The 14630-nt window shown below is 37.4% G+C and overlaps 1 protein-coding gene across 2 annotated transcripts in view; it reads right to left on the reverse strand.

The window, feature by feature from the left end:
- The window catches only part of LOC134660651 (uncharacterized), a 126991-nt gene that overhangs the window by 26938 nt on the left and 85423 nt on the right, over positions 1 to 14630 (reverse strand). For both annotated transcript variants that reach the window (XM_063516437.1, XM_063516430.1), the window contains exons 3-7: positions 12952 to 13631; positions 11911 to 12068; positions 10975 to 11118; positions 8614 to 8803; positions 8059 to 8182 (exon numbers count right to left, since the gene is read on the reverse strand). In XM_063516437.1, the coding sequence (XP_063372507.1) occupies positions 8059 to 8182; positions 8614 to 8803; positions 10975 to 11118; positions 11911 to 12068; positions 12952 to 13631 (1296 nt within the window). The remainder of the gene's footprint in view (positions 1 to 8058; positions 8183 to 8613; positions 8804 to 10974; positions 11119 to 11910; positions 12069 to 12951; positions 13632 to 14630) is intronic.

Here is a 14630-nt window from a genome sequence, read left to right on the forward strand (position 1 = left end):
ATTAGTTCGCGCCCGGACACCGCTTTACACCTGACGACAAGTATTGAATTTACTTGAAATAAAATAGTACATTACGATACAAGTGTGAAAAGTAGGATATTCGAAACGAGTGGCGATAAATTACCTACCTAAACATGGGTATAATTTTTCATACAATTTCCATTTCGGGAGAAAACGGTTGCCACTAACTAAATCTTAACATATCACTTTGATTTTGATGTCGATCGCTTCAGAATAATATATTCTAGGTTTATAGGTTTCGCTTTTTTTATTGTGTAGCAAATTTCATGGAAGGTCTATAAACCTACTTTTAATAACATACTAAAAAAACGTGGCAAATATTTAGAAGTGGAAAAACGTGTTCTTTTTTTGTATGGATGATCACGTGCTACCTCTTAAAGATTAGTATTAGTCGGTCCGTTATCATGTTATCCCCGTGTCATTTCGTCGCCGTCTCGTACCGTATATGTTGTCGGCCTATCACCGTGTCGTATCGTCCCCGTGTCGTGTCCCGTCCCGTCCCGACATAAGCCGACTACCGAACTCCCGCAGTATTTATCTTACGGAAGTTAGTGCCAACTATCAGTTTTAGATATCAGTTGCCGTTAGATGATATCTGCTTATAGGCATTTGCGAGCGCTGGGTGGAATTAATTAGTCTGACCTAGATATTGGGTACATAGATCTCCTTCCCATAGATGCACTATACTCGTACATGGCGTTTCTGTACGCCTGAACCTTTTGGTATACTGAATAATAAAGTCATAAGTGAGAATCAAGGCCCGTACATGTCATGCAGTTGACGCAAAAAAGACGTAATTTAACTTAACATACCTACAGCGATTTTTTTAATGACACTAATAAATTGAGATAACTCATTTATTGACGCGAAGATAAATAAATACTGGCTAAGTAAAATATACAGTTAAAAATCAAAAATATGTATTTATTAATAAACTAATAATCTATTATACCTTGAGTGGCAATGAGACAAAAGTCAGTTAGACGTTCGGTATTGATTATTTCAAGTATCAAGGTAGGTAGTGAACCTAAGGTTCAGGTCCAGATCACAGGTAAAGGTTCACAAAAGAGACGATTTGATTTATTATTGCAAAAATTGGAATCTAAACTCTGTAATTAAAAAAAAACAAAGATAAATTCATCCCACGGATAACCACATAATATTCTAAGATACAACAGAATCACACACTCTGCGTACAAGTAATACATATAAGAGGAACTACTAGCTGTTACGTGAACGCAAGTCTTCCTTCAAGAGCTTCCGAATGCAGAATCTCGCAGAGGTAATCTATGGTTAAATATTATAGACGTGAAACTTATGTGTTTGTATAGGCATGAATATGTCTCAGAAACTCGTAATGAGACTAAAGTGAACACGAGCGAACGTTTCTGCTCGAAATAACGATGATTATATTTGGCAATAAGCATAAATAAATAGTTAGGTATGTATATTATACATAGATTACAAGTACTACTAAACTTGGTACACAATTTAAACTTACAGTTTGCCTTTAACTGATATTCAGAGTTAGGAAAACAAACAGACCGCATTTATTGATTTTATTTTTATTCAGATGGTGTCAGAGATCAAAAACGAGAAACGGGACCTTGACGCTTTTTGCAACGACTGGTGGGAGTGGTGGGAACATACAACAAACCGTGATGAGTGGCGGAAGAAAGGGGAGGCCTTTGCCCAGCAGTGGGACATGAAATAGGCTATATAAAAAAAGATGGCATGGCTTGGTGTGATAAAATGAAATTCCTAAAAGCAATTGAAGGAAGTCGACTTGGAACTTGTTCAAAGTGTAATGCGAACGGTTAGAAGCAAGATAAGAAAGCAAAAACCGGCCAAGTGCGATTCGGACTCGCGCACGGAGGGTTTCGCACCATCAACAAAAAATAGAGCAAAACAAGCAACAAAAACAAGCAAAACGGTCACCCATCCAAGTACTGACCCCGCCCGACGTTGCTTAACTTCGGTCATAAATCACGTTTGTTATATGGGAGCCCCACTTAAATCTTTATTTTATTCTGTTTTTAGTATTTGTTGTTATAGCGGCAACAGGAATACATCATCTGTGAAAATTTCAACTGTCTAGCTATCACGGTTCGTGTTCGTGAGATACAGCTTGGTGACAGATGGACGGACGGACGGACGGACGGACAGCGGAGTCTTAGTAATAGGGTCCCGTTTTTACCCTTTGGGTACGGAACCCTTAAAAGTGGGATTTTTGTTAAGATATTGCAGTTTTTTTTAACCAGCGGCCGACCATAGTTACAAACAATATTGGCAGTCAAATTTTAATCAATGGTATTTATTATAAAAATATAATTGAGCATGATTCGTTTTAAAACCGAACGATACAAAACTTAAACAACTCTGTCCTATTTAACAATGATTCAAATTTCATTGGAGGTAATCACTAATCAGTACTAGTATTAGGACCTGAACCTAATATTAGTGTTAAAAAAAATATGTCGGCGCAAGTTACTAAAAATACGGGAGTTAAACCGTAAAATTGGTTTACTCAAATCTACTCACAGTTGAAATCCGTCTTCATCGCTTCCGTCTTTGAAAGTCTAAATGAAAAAAAAAAAAAATACCACAAAATAGCTTCACATCACAAAACATAATTCATACCTTTCATAACGCCTTTACAAATTCTTTATGATACCTTTGAGTTAAAAACCCGGCCATATAAAGGAACAACACATAAACTCTCATTATGGAAGCCCGTGTTTAAAAAGAAACGTGGAAATGGAAACTGATGTATGCGGCCCTGTTTATGAAACTGCTTGGAGCACGAATGTGTTCTTTATTAAGAACACTGTATGTTGTAGGTACAATCAGCAGCAGAAGTTACTAAGCTGGCGAGGTGTTCAAGATGATATTGACGCGACTTTATTGTTAAGAGAATAAGAGCGTGCCAAGGTAATTTTGAACACCTCGGCCGCTTAGAGTCTTCTGCTGCTGACTGTACATTATGCCTTAGGAAGTATCAAAAGCATCAAAAGCATCTATACCATTCTCTAATAGCTTAACAAAATGAGACATATCTATCGACTTTGTAGAATATGAGTAATTATAATGTAGAAAATAATTTTGTACAAGAACTGTAGAGATTTGTCTACTAATACTCATACACAAGTCAAGTGTAAAAATATGGATGCACATATTACTCAAAAATATGTCCATAGCTCTTATGTCGGCGTACTATGGCACATATTTTTGAGTAAGTAGTATGCACCCATATTTTTACACTTGAATGTCTACGGGTAGCTACTAAAACAAGTAAAAATCAGATATTTCGGTAGGTACCTATCGCTCGTTCAATTTTAGTATTAAAATATTGTAAATCGGGTAAATTCCACTCGCTAAAATTTACTCAACATTAATTCACCTTCAAAAAGTCACGTAAAGTTATTACGTTAGTGTTACAAATCCATTTAAATATGAATTTCTCAATTATTATTTTCATTTTATGTCCCTACAATCAAAGTAACTGCGGCCGTTTAAATATAAACTGTATCGGAATACGCATAGATTTCATTTTTCATTGGCACACATATCAATCCATTAAACCCGTGCATTGAGATAAAAAATCCTTAACTACGTGAAAAAAGAAAATTCAAAATTAGAGTTTCACGTTCATTTTATCGCGTGCGCTATTCACAGATCGCGTAAACTAGATAGTGCATAAAACGCTGCTACGCTGCGCTATCGTACTAATAAAGTAAGGACGTGTGGCCGCTTAATTCATTTGACTCCACGTTTACGGCCTCGACGCGCGTAAAATAAAGATATCAACAGAATATGTAGTCTTCACGGAGAAATGGAGAGTAATTCTCTTAAAAATGCTCATTTCGTTTGTAGATTCAACTAACGTCACCCGTTTTTAGGGTTCCGTAGCCAAATGGCAAAAAACGGAACCCTTATAGATTCGTCATGTCTGTCTGTCTGTCCGTCTGTCTGTCCGTCCGTATGTCACAGCCACTTTTCTCCGAAACTATAAGAACTATACTGTTGAAACTTGGTAAGTAGATGTATTCTGTGAACCGCATTAAGATTTTCACACAAAAATAGAAAAAAAAACAATAAATTTTTGGGGTTCCCCATACTTCGAACTGAAACTCAAAATTTTTTTTTTCATCAAAAATATACGTGTGGGGTATCTATGGATAGGTCTTCAAAAATGATATTGAGGTTCCTAATATCATTTTTTTCTAAACTGAATAGTTTGCGCGAGAGACACTTCCAAAGTGGTAAAATGTGTGTGTGTCCCCCCTAACTTCTAAAATAAGAGAATGATAAAACTAAAAAAAATATATGATGTACATTATTATGTAAACTTTCACCGAAAATTGGTTTGAACGAGATCTAGCAAGTAGTTTTTTTTTAATACGTCATAAATCGCCTAAATACGGAACCCTTCATGGGCGAGTCCGACTCGCACTTGGCCGCTTTTTATTTCTTATGAGTGTAAGTGTAGTTTTAAATTATGAGATGAAACTGGGAAATATAGCAAGCGATGTAGTACGGAAAACGTATAAGTGCGACTTTGTGTTATGATGACTGTTTTTATTATTTGTTTTATAAGAATTGCTTCGCATGATCACGCTCTATTTATAACTTTAATATGCCTATATATTCACATCTAATATGTTCTTTAGCTGCCAATGGGCCTAGTAGATGACCCCACTGTCGCACACACAGCTAATGCAGTACTAGTGGTAAAACACTTTTTTGCATAAAAAAAGAAAAAGAAAACAGGAAAATAAGAATAAGAGTTTTTTTTTTCATTCTTATATAATAAACACACAATCATCATTTTTTTTAAGTAGTACAAAAGTGACTTGAGCAATTAAAGGAGAATTGGAGACGTTTTTAATGATTCCTAATGCTGTGTCCATATGTGGTAATCTGTGGCGCTTGTATTTGAATTGTAAAAGACATTGTTAGCACAAATGATGAGGATTGTAGGTAATCGAGTTTTTAACGTAGAACCTTGTCGCTGTAACGAAGCGTGTGTGTTGGAGAGTTAAATCTATTTTTTTTTTAATTAAAGTTAAACCGACATGGATACATATATGTAATTTTATCCTATTTTCTTGAATAACTGCTAAATTATTTATTTTAAAATTATATTTGAGGTTCTTACAATGAGCTCTTTCATTATACATGTAACACTATATAGTTTAAAAAAATTATTTTTAATTTTCTCATTTACCCTCAAAAATGGCCTCCATATTTCAAATTCATTTGTTTACGTTACATGTCCGTGATGGGTCACAATCACAAACACAAATGTGGGCCAAATTTCAACTTAATTGGTCCATTCGTTTCGGAGAAAATAGGCTGTGACAGACGGACATACAGACAGACACACAAGTGATCCTATAAGGGTTCCGTTGTTTCCTTTCGAGGTACAGAACCCTAAAAACATATATTTATTTACAGCTGACTGAATGATAATTACCAATTCCATCACAAATGAAATCCATTTCCGACAAGCCGAATCCTTTCCCAGTAATGCCCATCACATTATCTTTCACGGACTCATTACATTCGGAGAACGAAAAATTCGCCAACATTTTATTTGGGAGCAAAAACCCATTTTTACGAAGTTACCAAACTGCATCGCAATGGTCGCAGTCACAGGTGCGCGGAGCCACAGATTATTAAATCAAAGACATCTCACTTACTTAGACTCCGTGGGTTCAGAAGGGGCTACCGCGAAAACCGAATTTCGCAAATTGCGGGCATTTTTTCTCCGTCACTCTAATTACGCCTTCATTGGAGTAAAAGAGAAAGATCCCCGCAATTTGCGAAATTCGGTTTTTGCGGTAGCCCCTCAGAACCCCTAGTGTAAATTTTATTCGATAGCGTGACGGACGAGCGTTCGCGTTTGCGTTATGTCTGTTTTTGTATGGGATTTTGAACAGCCGCGCGTCATATTGTTATTGTGCTGAAACTATTAACATTTCTGAAAAATTATAAAAGTAACCTAACCTAACCTAACCTACCCTGTTCTACAGAACCTATGCTAAATAATTTCGAAAATAGTTTCAGCTGTACAAAAATTATGCGAAAAGAGTTTTATGCGTAACATTACATTAGGACAATCAATTATTATGCGACGAGATACGACCCCTTTTAGACCTATGTTTATGATTTTTTTCCATTGAGCAGTATGATTTTTCAAAAACTCAAGGTGCAGTGAGTTCCCCGTGCACTGGGCGGACGCCCGTACTTGCCCGGGATCACGGATATCTGTGTTAATGTTATTTTGTCTTTTAGGTATAGTTTAATTAGCTTAACACACCGCCTTACCAATTAATATTTAACATTTAATTAAATATTTAGCATAAACTTCTTTCGTCAAGAAATATAAGCTCACAATATTATATATTGTATTGTGAGCTTATGTAGGAATTTCTATGAATGTTATGAAAGAAAACTCAGAAACTGTTTCAAAGCATTATTACTAGGAACCTGTTAATACCTACGGACCAAGCTTAAATACGGACCAGTGAACTCGCTGTCCGTAAAACATTCTTTTCGTCGTAAAACCAAATTAGCTGCTTTGTCTGAGCGTTTTATTGTTGATGACATAAAATGCTCCGTTATATTAAAAATATACCTAAAGTAAATGTAAAATAACGTAATATATCCAAGAGACAAGAATAGTTTTACTAAGTACGCAATGCATCAACGGTATTTTACTTTGAAAAAGGTATTACGAAGAAGTCTGAAATAGGACACAATTCATTGAAGAATTCAAACAATATGTATTTTATCGGTGGACTTGGTCACTTATTCTTTAGTGTATGTTATATATTTCAGATTGTAATATGTATCTGTTTTGAAATAGTAAGTTGTGTCGTATTTTTTCCTATTATTAATCGAGAATTATCTACACGTAATCAGTTGGCCAGCCTTTCGCAAGGATTATGGCCACCCCACATTAGCGTCTTTTGAGCGTCGGCGTCAGCGCTAGGTATTGAAAACGGCGTCGCTCCGCAGTTGCACCAACGCGGTGTCAAGCAGCAGCCATTGAGTTGACTAGATAGACGCCGACGCTCTGGAGACGCAAGTGTGGGGTGGTCTTCATACACCAATACATAGGCAGTGCTCCTGGTACTGGTTTTCAGTACCGGAACCGGTAATTCCCGGCTCTCGCCTTACGCCTTACAAACTCAGGACCGGGAGCATTCCTTACTAATACACCTACCTTTGTTAGGTACTCAACTAATCACTACAATATAGTATAAAACAAAGTCGCTTCCCGCTGTCTGTCCTTATGCATGCTTAAATCTTTAAACTACGCAACGGATTTTAATGCGGTTTTTAGGGTTCCGTAGCCAAATGGCAAAACGGAACCCTTATAGATTCATCATGTCTGTCTGTCTGTCTGTCTGTCCGTCTGTCCGTCTGTCCGTCTGTCTGTCCGTCCGTATGTCACAGCCACTTTTCTCCGAAACTATACGAACTATACTGTTGAAACTTGGTAAGTAGATGTATTCTGTGAACCGCATTAAGATTTTCACACAAAAATAGAAAAAAAACAATAAATTTTTGGGGTTCCCCATACTTCGAACTGAAACTCAAAATTTTTTTTTTCATCAAACCCATACGTGTGGGGTATCTATGGATAGGTCTTCAAAAATGATATTGAGGTTTCTAATATCATTTTTTTCTAAACTGAATAGTTTGCGCGAGAGACACTTCCAAAGTGGTAAAATGTGTGTCCCCCCCCCCCCCCTGTAACTTCTAAAATAAGAGAATGATAATACTAATAAAAAATATATGATGTACATTACCATGTAAACTTCCACAGAAAATCGGTTTGAACGAGATCTAGTAAGTAGTTTTTTTTTATACGTCATAAATCGCCTAAATACGGAACCCTTCATGGGCGAGTCCGACTCGCACTTGGCCGCTTTTTTTAATAGATAGAGTGATTCAAGAGGAAGGTTTATGTAAAATTTGTTAACCCGTGCCAAGCCGGGGCGGGCCGCTAGTATATTATAAACTCACCAGTGATAGGTTCCAGATCGTAGCCATCAGAAGCGATGACGGTGATGTTGTGTCCGTCGACCGACATCTCGATGGGGCAGTTCAGGAATTCTGCGTTGATCACGCGGAAGCGGTACTTATAGCCCTGAAGACAAAAGGAAGTTATTCAGTTTGTTTCCGAAAATCGTACTTTCTTTTTGGCTTTGTTCCAGCAGAGAGAAAACATATAACAACGCAATGGGAACCACATTTTCCCATTGAATTCTGAGTTCTATAAGTTTCATTAATTCATTAATAATTCCCTTGCAGGGAATGTGGAGTTAGAGTGGTGGTGGTCCGTGAACATACCCGCGAATCACTTGTGGAGTCAGCCAAAGGAGCGCGTAGGGCCCGAGGCTCGCATGCACAACAAACGGCGCGAGGCCGAAAGCCGAGCTACTACTCGAGGCCTAAGACGACTCTACCTATGACGCGCAGCTGTTTCACGTACATCGCTGCGGCTGTGACACTACTGGTTATAGTTAAGTAGTTATATCCTACTATTTGTTTTTTCTTTAATAACTTGTTTTTCCTCACCTGTTCTACATTAAACCTCGCCGTCTTCATATAAAACGGTTTAACGGTCTCGTTGAACACCTTGAACCGTCCCACGCCGTTGATGAGCAGGGTGGGGGGCTTGTTGTCCCCCTTAGAGTGGTGGTGGTCCGTGAACATGCCCACGGTCAGCTCGTGGATCCAGTCCGTTACTATCATTACGTGCTCTGATCTGTAATATTGAAATGAAAAATATTGAGGATTTTTTATACTTTAAACCATTGACATAGATATCTACGGACTGGCTTTACGGGCAATAATAATGAGGCATGACAGGGGCCAGTAGAGAGGTGTGAAATCGCTACAACGTGATTGGTTGATGAGACGCATCACGCGCGCGATTGGTTGACGAGTTCGCATTACGCGCGCTATTGGTCGCAACTAGTCGCGTTAGACTGTACGATTGGCTGGAATTCGTGGGTAGCACCGCTGAACTAGTACGATGTTTAGTGCCCCATTAGCCCGTCCTTAGATATTATAAGTCAATGCTTTAAACCAATATCTTCACAAGAATCAAATCATTCAAAATCATCATTTAAAAGTCAACACACGGAATCAACTCAAAATTTGCATATTACTTTGCCAATTTTGTGGATAAAATGCAACTTTCTCGTCAGTTCTTGAGGAATAAAGAAAGCCTTTACGATATGGTGTAGTGGAAACAAACTTTTATATTTATATCATGAGTAGAATTATACTAGGTATAGGACTAGAATGTGCTCAGCAGTGGGACCTATGCATTATTAGTAGGATTCAAGCTATTCACTGTTAATATATCTCAATTCATTACAAAGACGTGCTTAATTGAATGTATTAAATAAATAGAATCGCGATACAAGCTCGCTTTATTGCGAAAGTTTCGAGGTTTTACCAAGTTTCGTGACCAGAATAGGTATTAGGTACACGTACATTAAATATAAGTTCAACCATGTTCAACTCAAACCTGGTGTTTATATTTGTTTCCAAAAAGTTCATAATGTTTTTTTGAAAGCTTATCACTCATGGAACCCTGGGGTCCGCTTACTAGTTTTTACGAAAGTGGGTCTATTTGTAACTAAACTGAATAAGTATTAGTGCAAAGAAAAATATCCATACTAAGAGAAACACGTTCCTCTTTATTATGACATAGGTACTTACTTGACAATACAGCACACAATCAAGTGTTCAGGGTTCAGACTCAAGTTAGTAAGTAGTTTATAGTTCACAAACAATACAAGTTTCAGCAGGAAGCATAGCAAGTAAACTCACAGACATACCATCTGAATAGATGACGCATGTGCTGCGATATACGTTATGAATAGATAATGTTTTCTCTCATTTCCACCCTTGACCCTGGCCCTCGCGAATTAAGGTCCTTATGAAGTTATGACAGTTCATTTTATACGGGTTAGCTGTCACGTAAAATGTTTATACCTATACAATTTGTAAAAATTAAGCACATTAATTGAATTAGAAATGTACAATTTGACTAATAAAAATATGGTAAAAACATATTTCTTCAATTATTTTTTTATGTTAAGCCCAACCAAAAGAAACTTAAAGGATCTGTAAAAGGGACCATCAATTGACGGAAGAGGTATAATTTTCTCTATCTATTTGTTCTCTCGGTGGTCTACTTAGACAAATATCTATGTCATCATTGGTACACGCATCTCTGTGAAGAGAGTCTCATTTGAAAACTGAACATGTTAGTGAATTATTAATATTATTATTACTCATATTTTTGCGATCTCTCAGTGGTATGCCTAGATAAATGTCTATGGCACTAGTGTCTAGAATCCTCCAAAGACACGCATCTCTGTGAAGACAGTCTCCTTTGAGAACTCAACTTGTTAGTGAACTATTATCACTCATATTTTGCGAGATTTCCTTGATAACTTATGATGCTTATAATGATATTACACGTGTCTGTAATATAAACACAGAATAATATTATTTCATGAACATTAATTTATAATGACTGTGTTTTTGACGACTTTTAAGAGGGGACTAACGTTCTATTGTAGTTTTATATTGAATTTGTATCCATTGTAAATATTGTAATCAAGGGAAAAAGACTATGATAAAATCACATGAAAACTATAGGTAGGTACTTTTATTATTATTATACTCGTAAGCCTATATATAGTGTCTCACTGCTAGGCAAACGCCTCCCCCCTCGATTTCCATTCGTCTCGGTTTTTAGCAATCTCCGGTCAATCGTTGAGATATGCGTCCAGGTCGTCCCGCCATCTCTGGGCCTACCAGATCCTCGGCTGTCTTGCGGCACCCATACTGTGGCTATTTTGGCCCACCTCTGTGGGTGCATACGGCAGACATGGCCGGCCTAGTCCCATTTCTTACCTATCATAATCATACAGAGCCCCATGTGGATCCTGGGACTTCGGCCGCCTGATGATGAAGGCGCCCGCGGCGCCATCCGCTCGCTGCATGCCAGAGTGGGAGTGCCAGAAATGTGTGCCATCGTGCGACGCGTTGAATTGGTACCTGAAAAAATCACAGGTAAATTCAGTAAAAATGTTATGTTGGTGGATGTCTAGGGATGGGATGCCGATTATCAGCCAAAAGATGGCGTCAGTGTGCACGAATTGTGGATTTTCACCGTTAAAAAATTACATGAAAATGACAAACTGTCTTGTGCTCACGCACGAAGCTTAAAAACTCATGGAGATTATGCAAAGATCTCCGACTCTTTCAGCAGATCCTAGAAAATTTGCTATGAAGGTAAAAGGCCTTAAAAATACCCCTTGTTAATGCACCGTAGCCCCCTTTGGTATCAGTCTACACCACTGAAGGTATATGGGAGTCCATGTAAGGCCACAATAGTGTCCGTGCCAATGCACAGTTGTGTCCTCCATCATCTACACTGCATGCTAACCTGAAGGTAGTATCAGGTAGGATAGGGCATTGGGTGACGTAAGGAGTTCTGTTCGTGTAAGGCGTGCCACGCTGATGTTGTCCGTGCCAATGTACAGTTGTTCCATCCATCAGTCTACACTGCATGCTTACCTGAATATATTATCAAGTAGGATAGGGCATTGGGTGACGTAAGGAGTTCTGTCCGTGTAAGGCGTGCCACGCTGATGTTGTCCGTGCCAATGTACAGTTGTGCCCTCCATCAGTTTAATACACTGCATGCTTACCTGAAGGTAGTATCAGGTAGGATAGGGCATTGGGTGACGTAAGGTGTTCCGTCCGTGTAAGGCGTGCCACGCTGATGTTGTCCGAGCTAATGTACTATTGTACCATCATCAGTCAACACTGCGTGCTTTTGCTTACCTGAAGGTAGTATCAGGTAGAATAGGACATTGGGTGACGTAAGGTGTTCCATCCATGTAAGGCGTGCCGCGTTGGTGCTGACCGTGCCAATGTACCGTTGTGCCCTCCGTCATCAGATCGTTCTCCACGTCTACTATGACTCTGTCATGTTGGCATACCTGCAACGGAGAATATTAATAATGAATCATCTACGAAAACACGCTGACTGCTAATTCTAAGGGGTGCACTACATTTGATACAACTTTATTTCATTTAAATCATTTTAATTTTATTTTATAGTTTGACATAATGTTGCTTTCAATAATTAATTGAAAGCGTCTATGGGCTACGGTAACGGCTTACTGTCTAATGTTCTATTTAACCTCATTTATTTGTTCTTATGTTTTATTTTTTATTCTCAATTACTTAAAGGTTGAAGAGATCCCCTAGAGGGATAAGTTCGCCTTTATACATTGTATAGGTATATTTTGTTTTATTGTGTCTTAACCTGTCTTATGTACCTACAATAAAGTGTTTACATAGTGTTTTAAAGTGTTTGATGTATATCGGTTCACATGTATTTTATGTGATAGTTGTGGTAAAGAAAAGTAATATTATGACAAAATTAATTCACTAAATCCTTACCACACCAAAAAGCATCCTTAAGCAAGCAACGGCCTTAATAAAATATTTTTATGGTAATTCAGTCCATTATCTTAATACGAGAATCTTATCCGAATAATCCTCCGCAATTTACGTAAGTAATTAACAAAACATAGACAAATTAAAAAATCGCCACCCCGCTTAAATTAATCCAGAAAGCAATAACGTTTTATTTGATCCGTCGGTCGGATGAAAATCCTCAATGAAAAAATATATAATACCCATTCAAGTACTAAATGAAACTGGACAATACAAACTTTTCGGGTTGGAATATCTGCGCTGAGAAAACAATTTCTGAGGGTGGATAAACAACCGAAAAATGTTTTGAAGACTGAAATACTGGGCATTATTCTCCGGAATTTAAATTAAAACTTGGCAAGTATTTGAAGTGAGACGTACCTCTATAGCGGGTCCTGGCATCTTCCTATTAATTACGTTGAGAGGTCTGTTCATGCCATCTGCCGGAATACAATCGAGTCTCTGACAATCCGTTTCGTTGAAAGGACAGTCAAAGCAAGCCTTGCTCATAGTCTGGTACCATTCTAGATGGAACATATAGTAGCAGATCATCGGTTCCTCTCCTTCTTTACACTCTCTTTGGCACGGGTGAGGCCCATCAATCAATTCACCCGTCGCTTCGTCATATTTAACGTGCGCTTTTTGTTCGGATTTCTTTATAACCTTTTTTACCTTTTGCAAGTCTTCATCATTTAATTCTTTTACCATATGTTTTGTCGATTGTCTTAGGACTGTTTTTGCTATCTTGTTTACGTTTAATGGATTAAGTTCTGGAGATAAAACTAGTTTTGAAGCGCTTTCTGGTTTCTTTGCGTCAATATTGACTGTTTTAGTGTTGACTGTTTCTTGTGATGCAGCCTGCTCTTTTTCTAATGCTACATTGTCTACGTTTTCACTGCTTTGACTTCGTGATTGCCTAACATTATAAGAATTTAGAGTATTTTCTTTTACTATTGCGTGTTCTGTAAATTCTGTGGTAGTTTCTAAATGTTCCGTAGTTTGTTCTAGTGTTGTAGTTTCTATATCTTCCACAGTTGTCTGGCTGTTGATTACTGGAACACCTGAAACAAAGAGAGTATCTAATTAAGTATTGTGTCTCAAAATCTCTTACTCAATTATTTTGATCTTAACATTTTCGAAGTCCTTTCAAACTTTTAGTTTTGCCCTACAGAACAAGGAAAACTCAACTTAGGAAGTTTTCACCTTACAATTTTTCAAAGTAATTTAGATACAGGTGTTACTTTTGAAAGGTTCTAAACGGCCTTTTGTAACTCTGCCTATGAAGCGGTAGGTCCAGGGTTCGTCCCGGTAAGGGCATTGATTAGTGTGTTCATCAATGTAACTGCATAGGTAGGTACAATCGTCAACTTTGGTAACTATTCTTAGTAGGTTATCGTCATTATGTAAAAATAGATCAATCGGTATGAATAGACCTCGAACACATCGAGCGCTTCAGATTATTATTACAGGATTATTATATATCGTCACCTGGTAACCACAACTCAAGCCTTATTGAGCTTACAATGGAACTAGGTCGATTCGTGTAAGATTGACCCGTAATATTTATTTAAATATTTATAGTACTAATAATTATATTTTAAGGCAAATACAATATTAAATTATGTAATTCTCAGCTTCCTAATCTCTTTCAAATCTTTATGTTGTCGAGTTAATCTCGAAATCCCATCTATTTGATTAGTCAAATCGGGAAGATTTATTTCCTTCGGCCTTTACAGTCGATTTGAATTGCAAATTAAAGAGATCACCTGCTTTGTTCCATTCGGTATTCAAAAAAATCTTCGTTTTTTGTGGAAATATCTACTCAAAAAATATATTGGTATGAGGTAATTAAGTAAGTACTCGTATTCATTAACATTTCACATTAATTGCAGACGAGTTTACTTTCAGCTAATTAGGCACTAAATATTGTAACTCAAAGTTAATATTTGAATTAATTAATAGGTAAATGAAATTATTAAGGAGAGCCGACCCCAGATAATGGGAAAAGGCTTAGGTAGAAGAATAATAGGTAAATGAAATTATACAACTATTAAAACGGA

Source organism: Cydia amplana, chromosome 2 (assembly GCF_948474715.1).
Source record: "Cydia amplana chromosome 2, ilCydAmpl1.1, whole genome shotgun sequence".
Lineage (NCBI taxonomy): Eukaryota > Metazoa > Arthropoda > Insecta > Lepidoptera > Tortricidae > Cydia > Cydia amplana.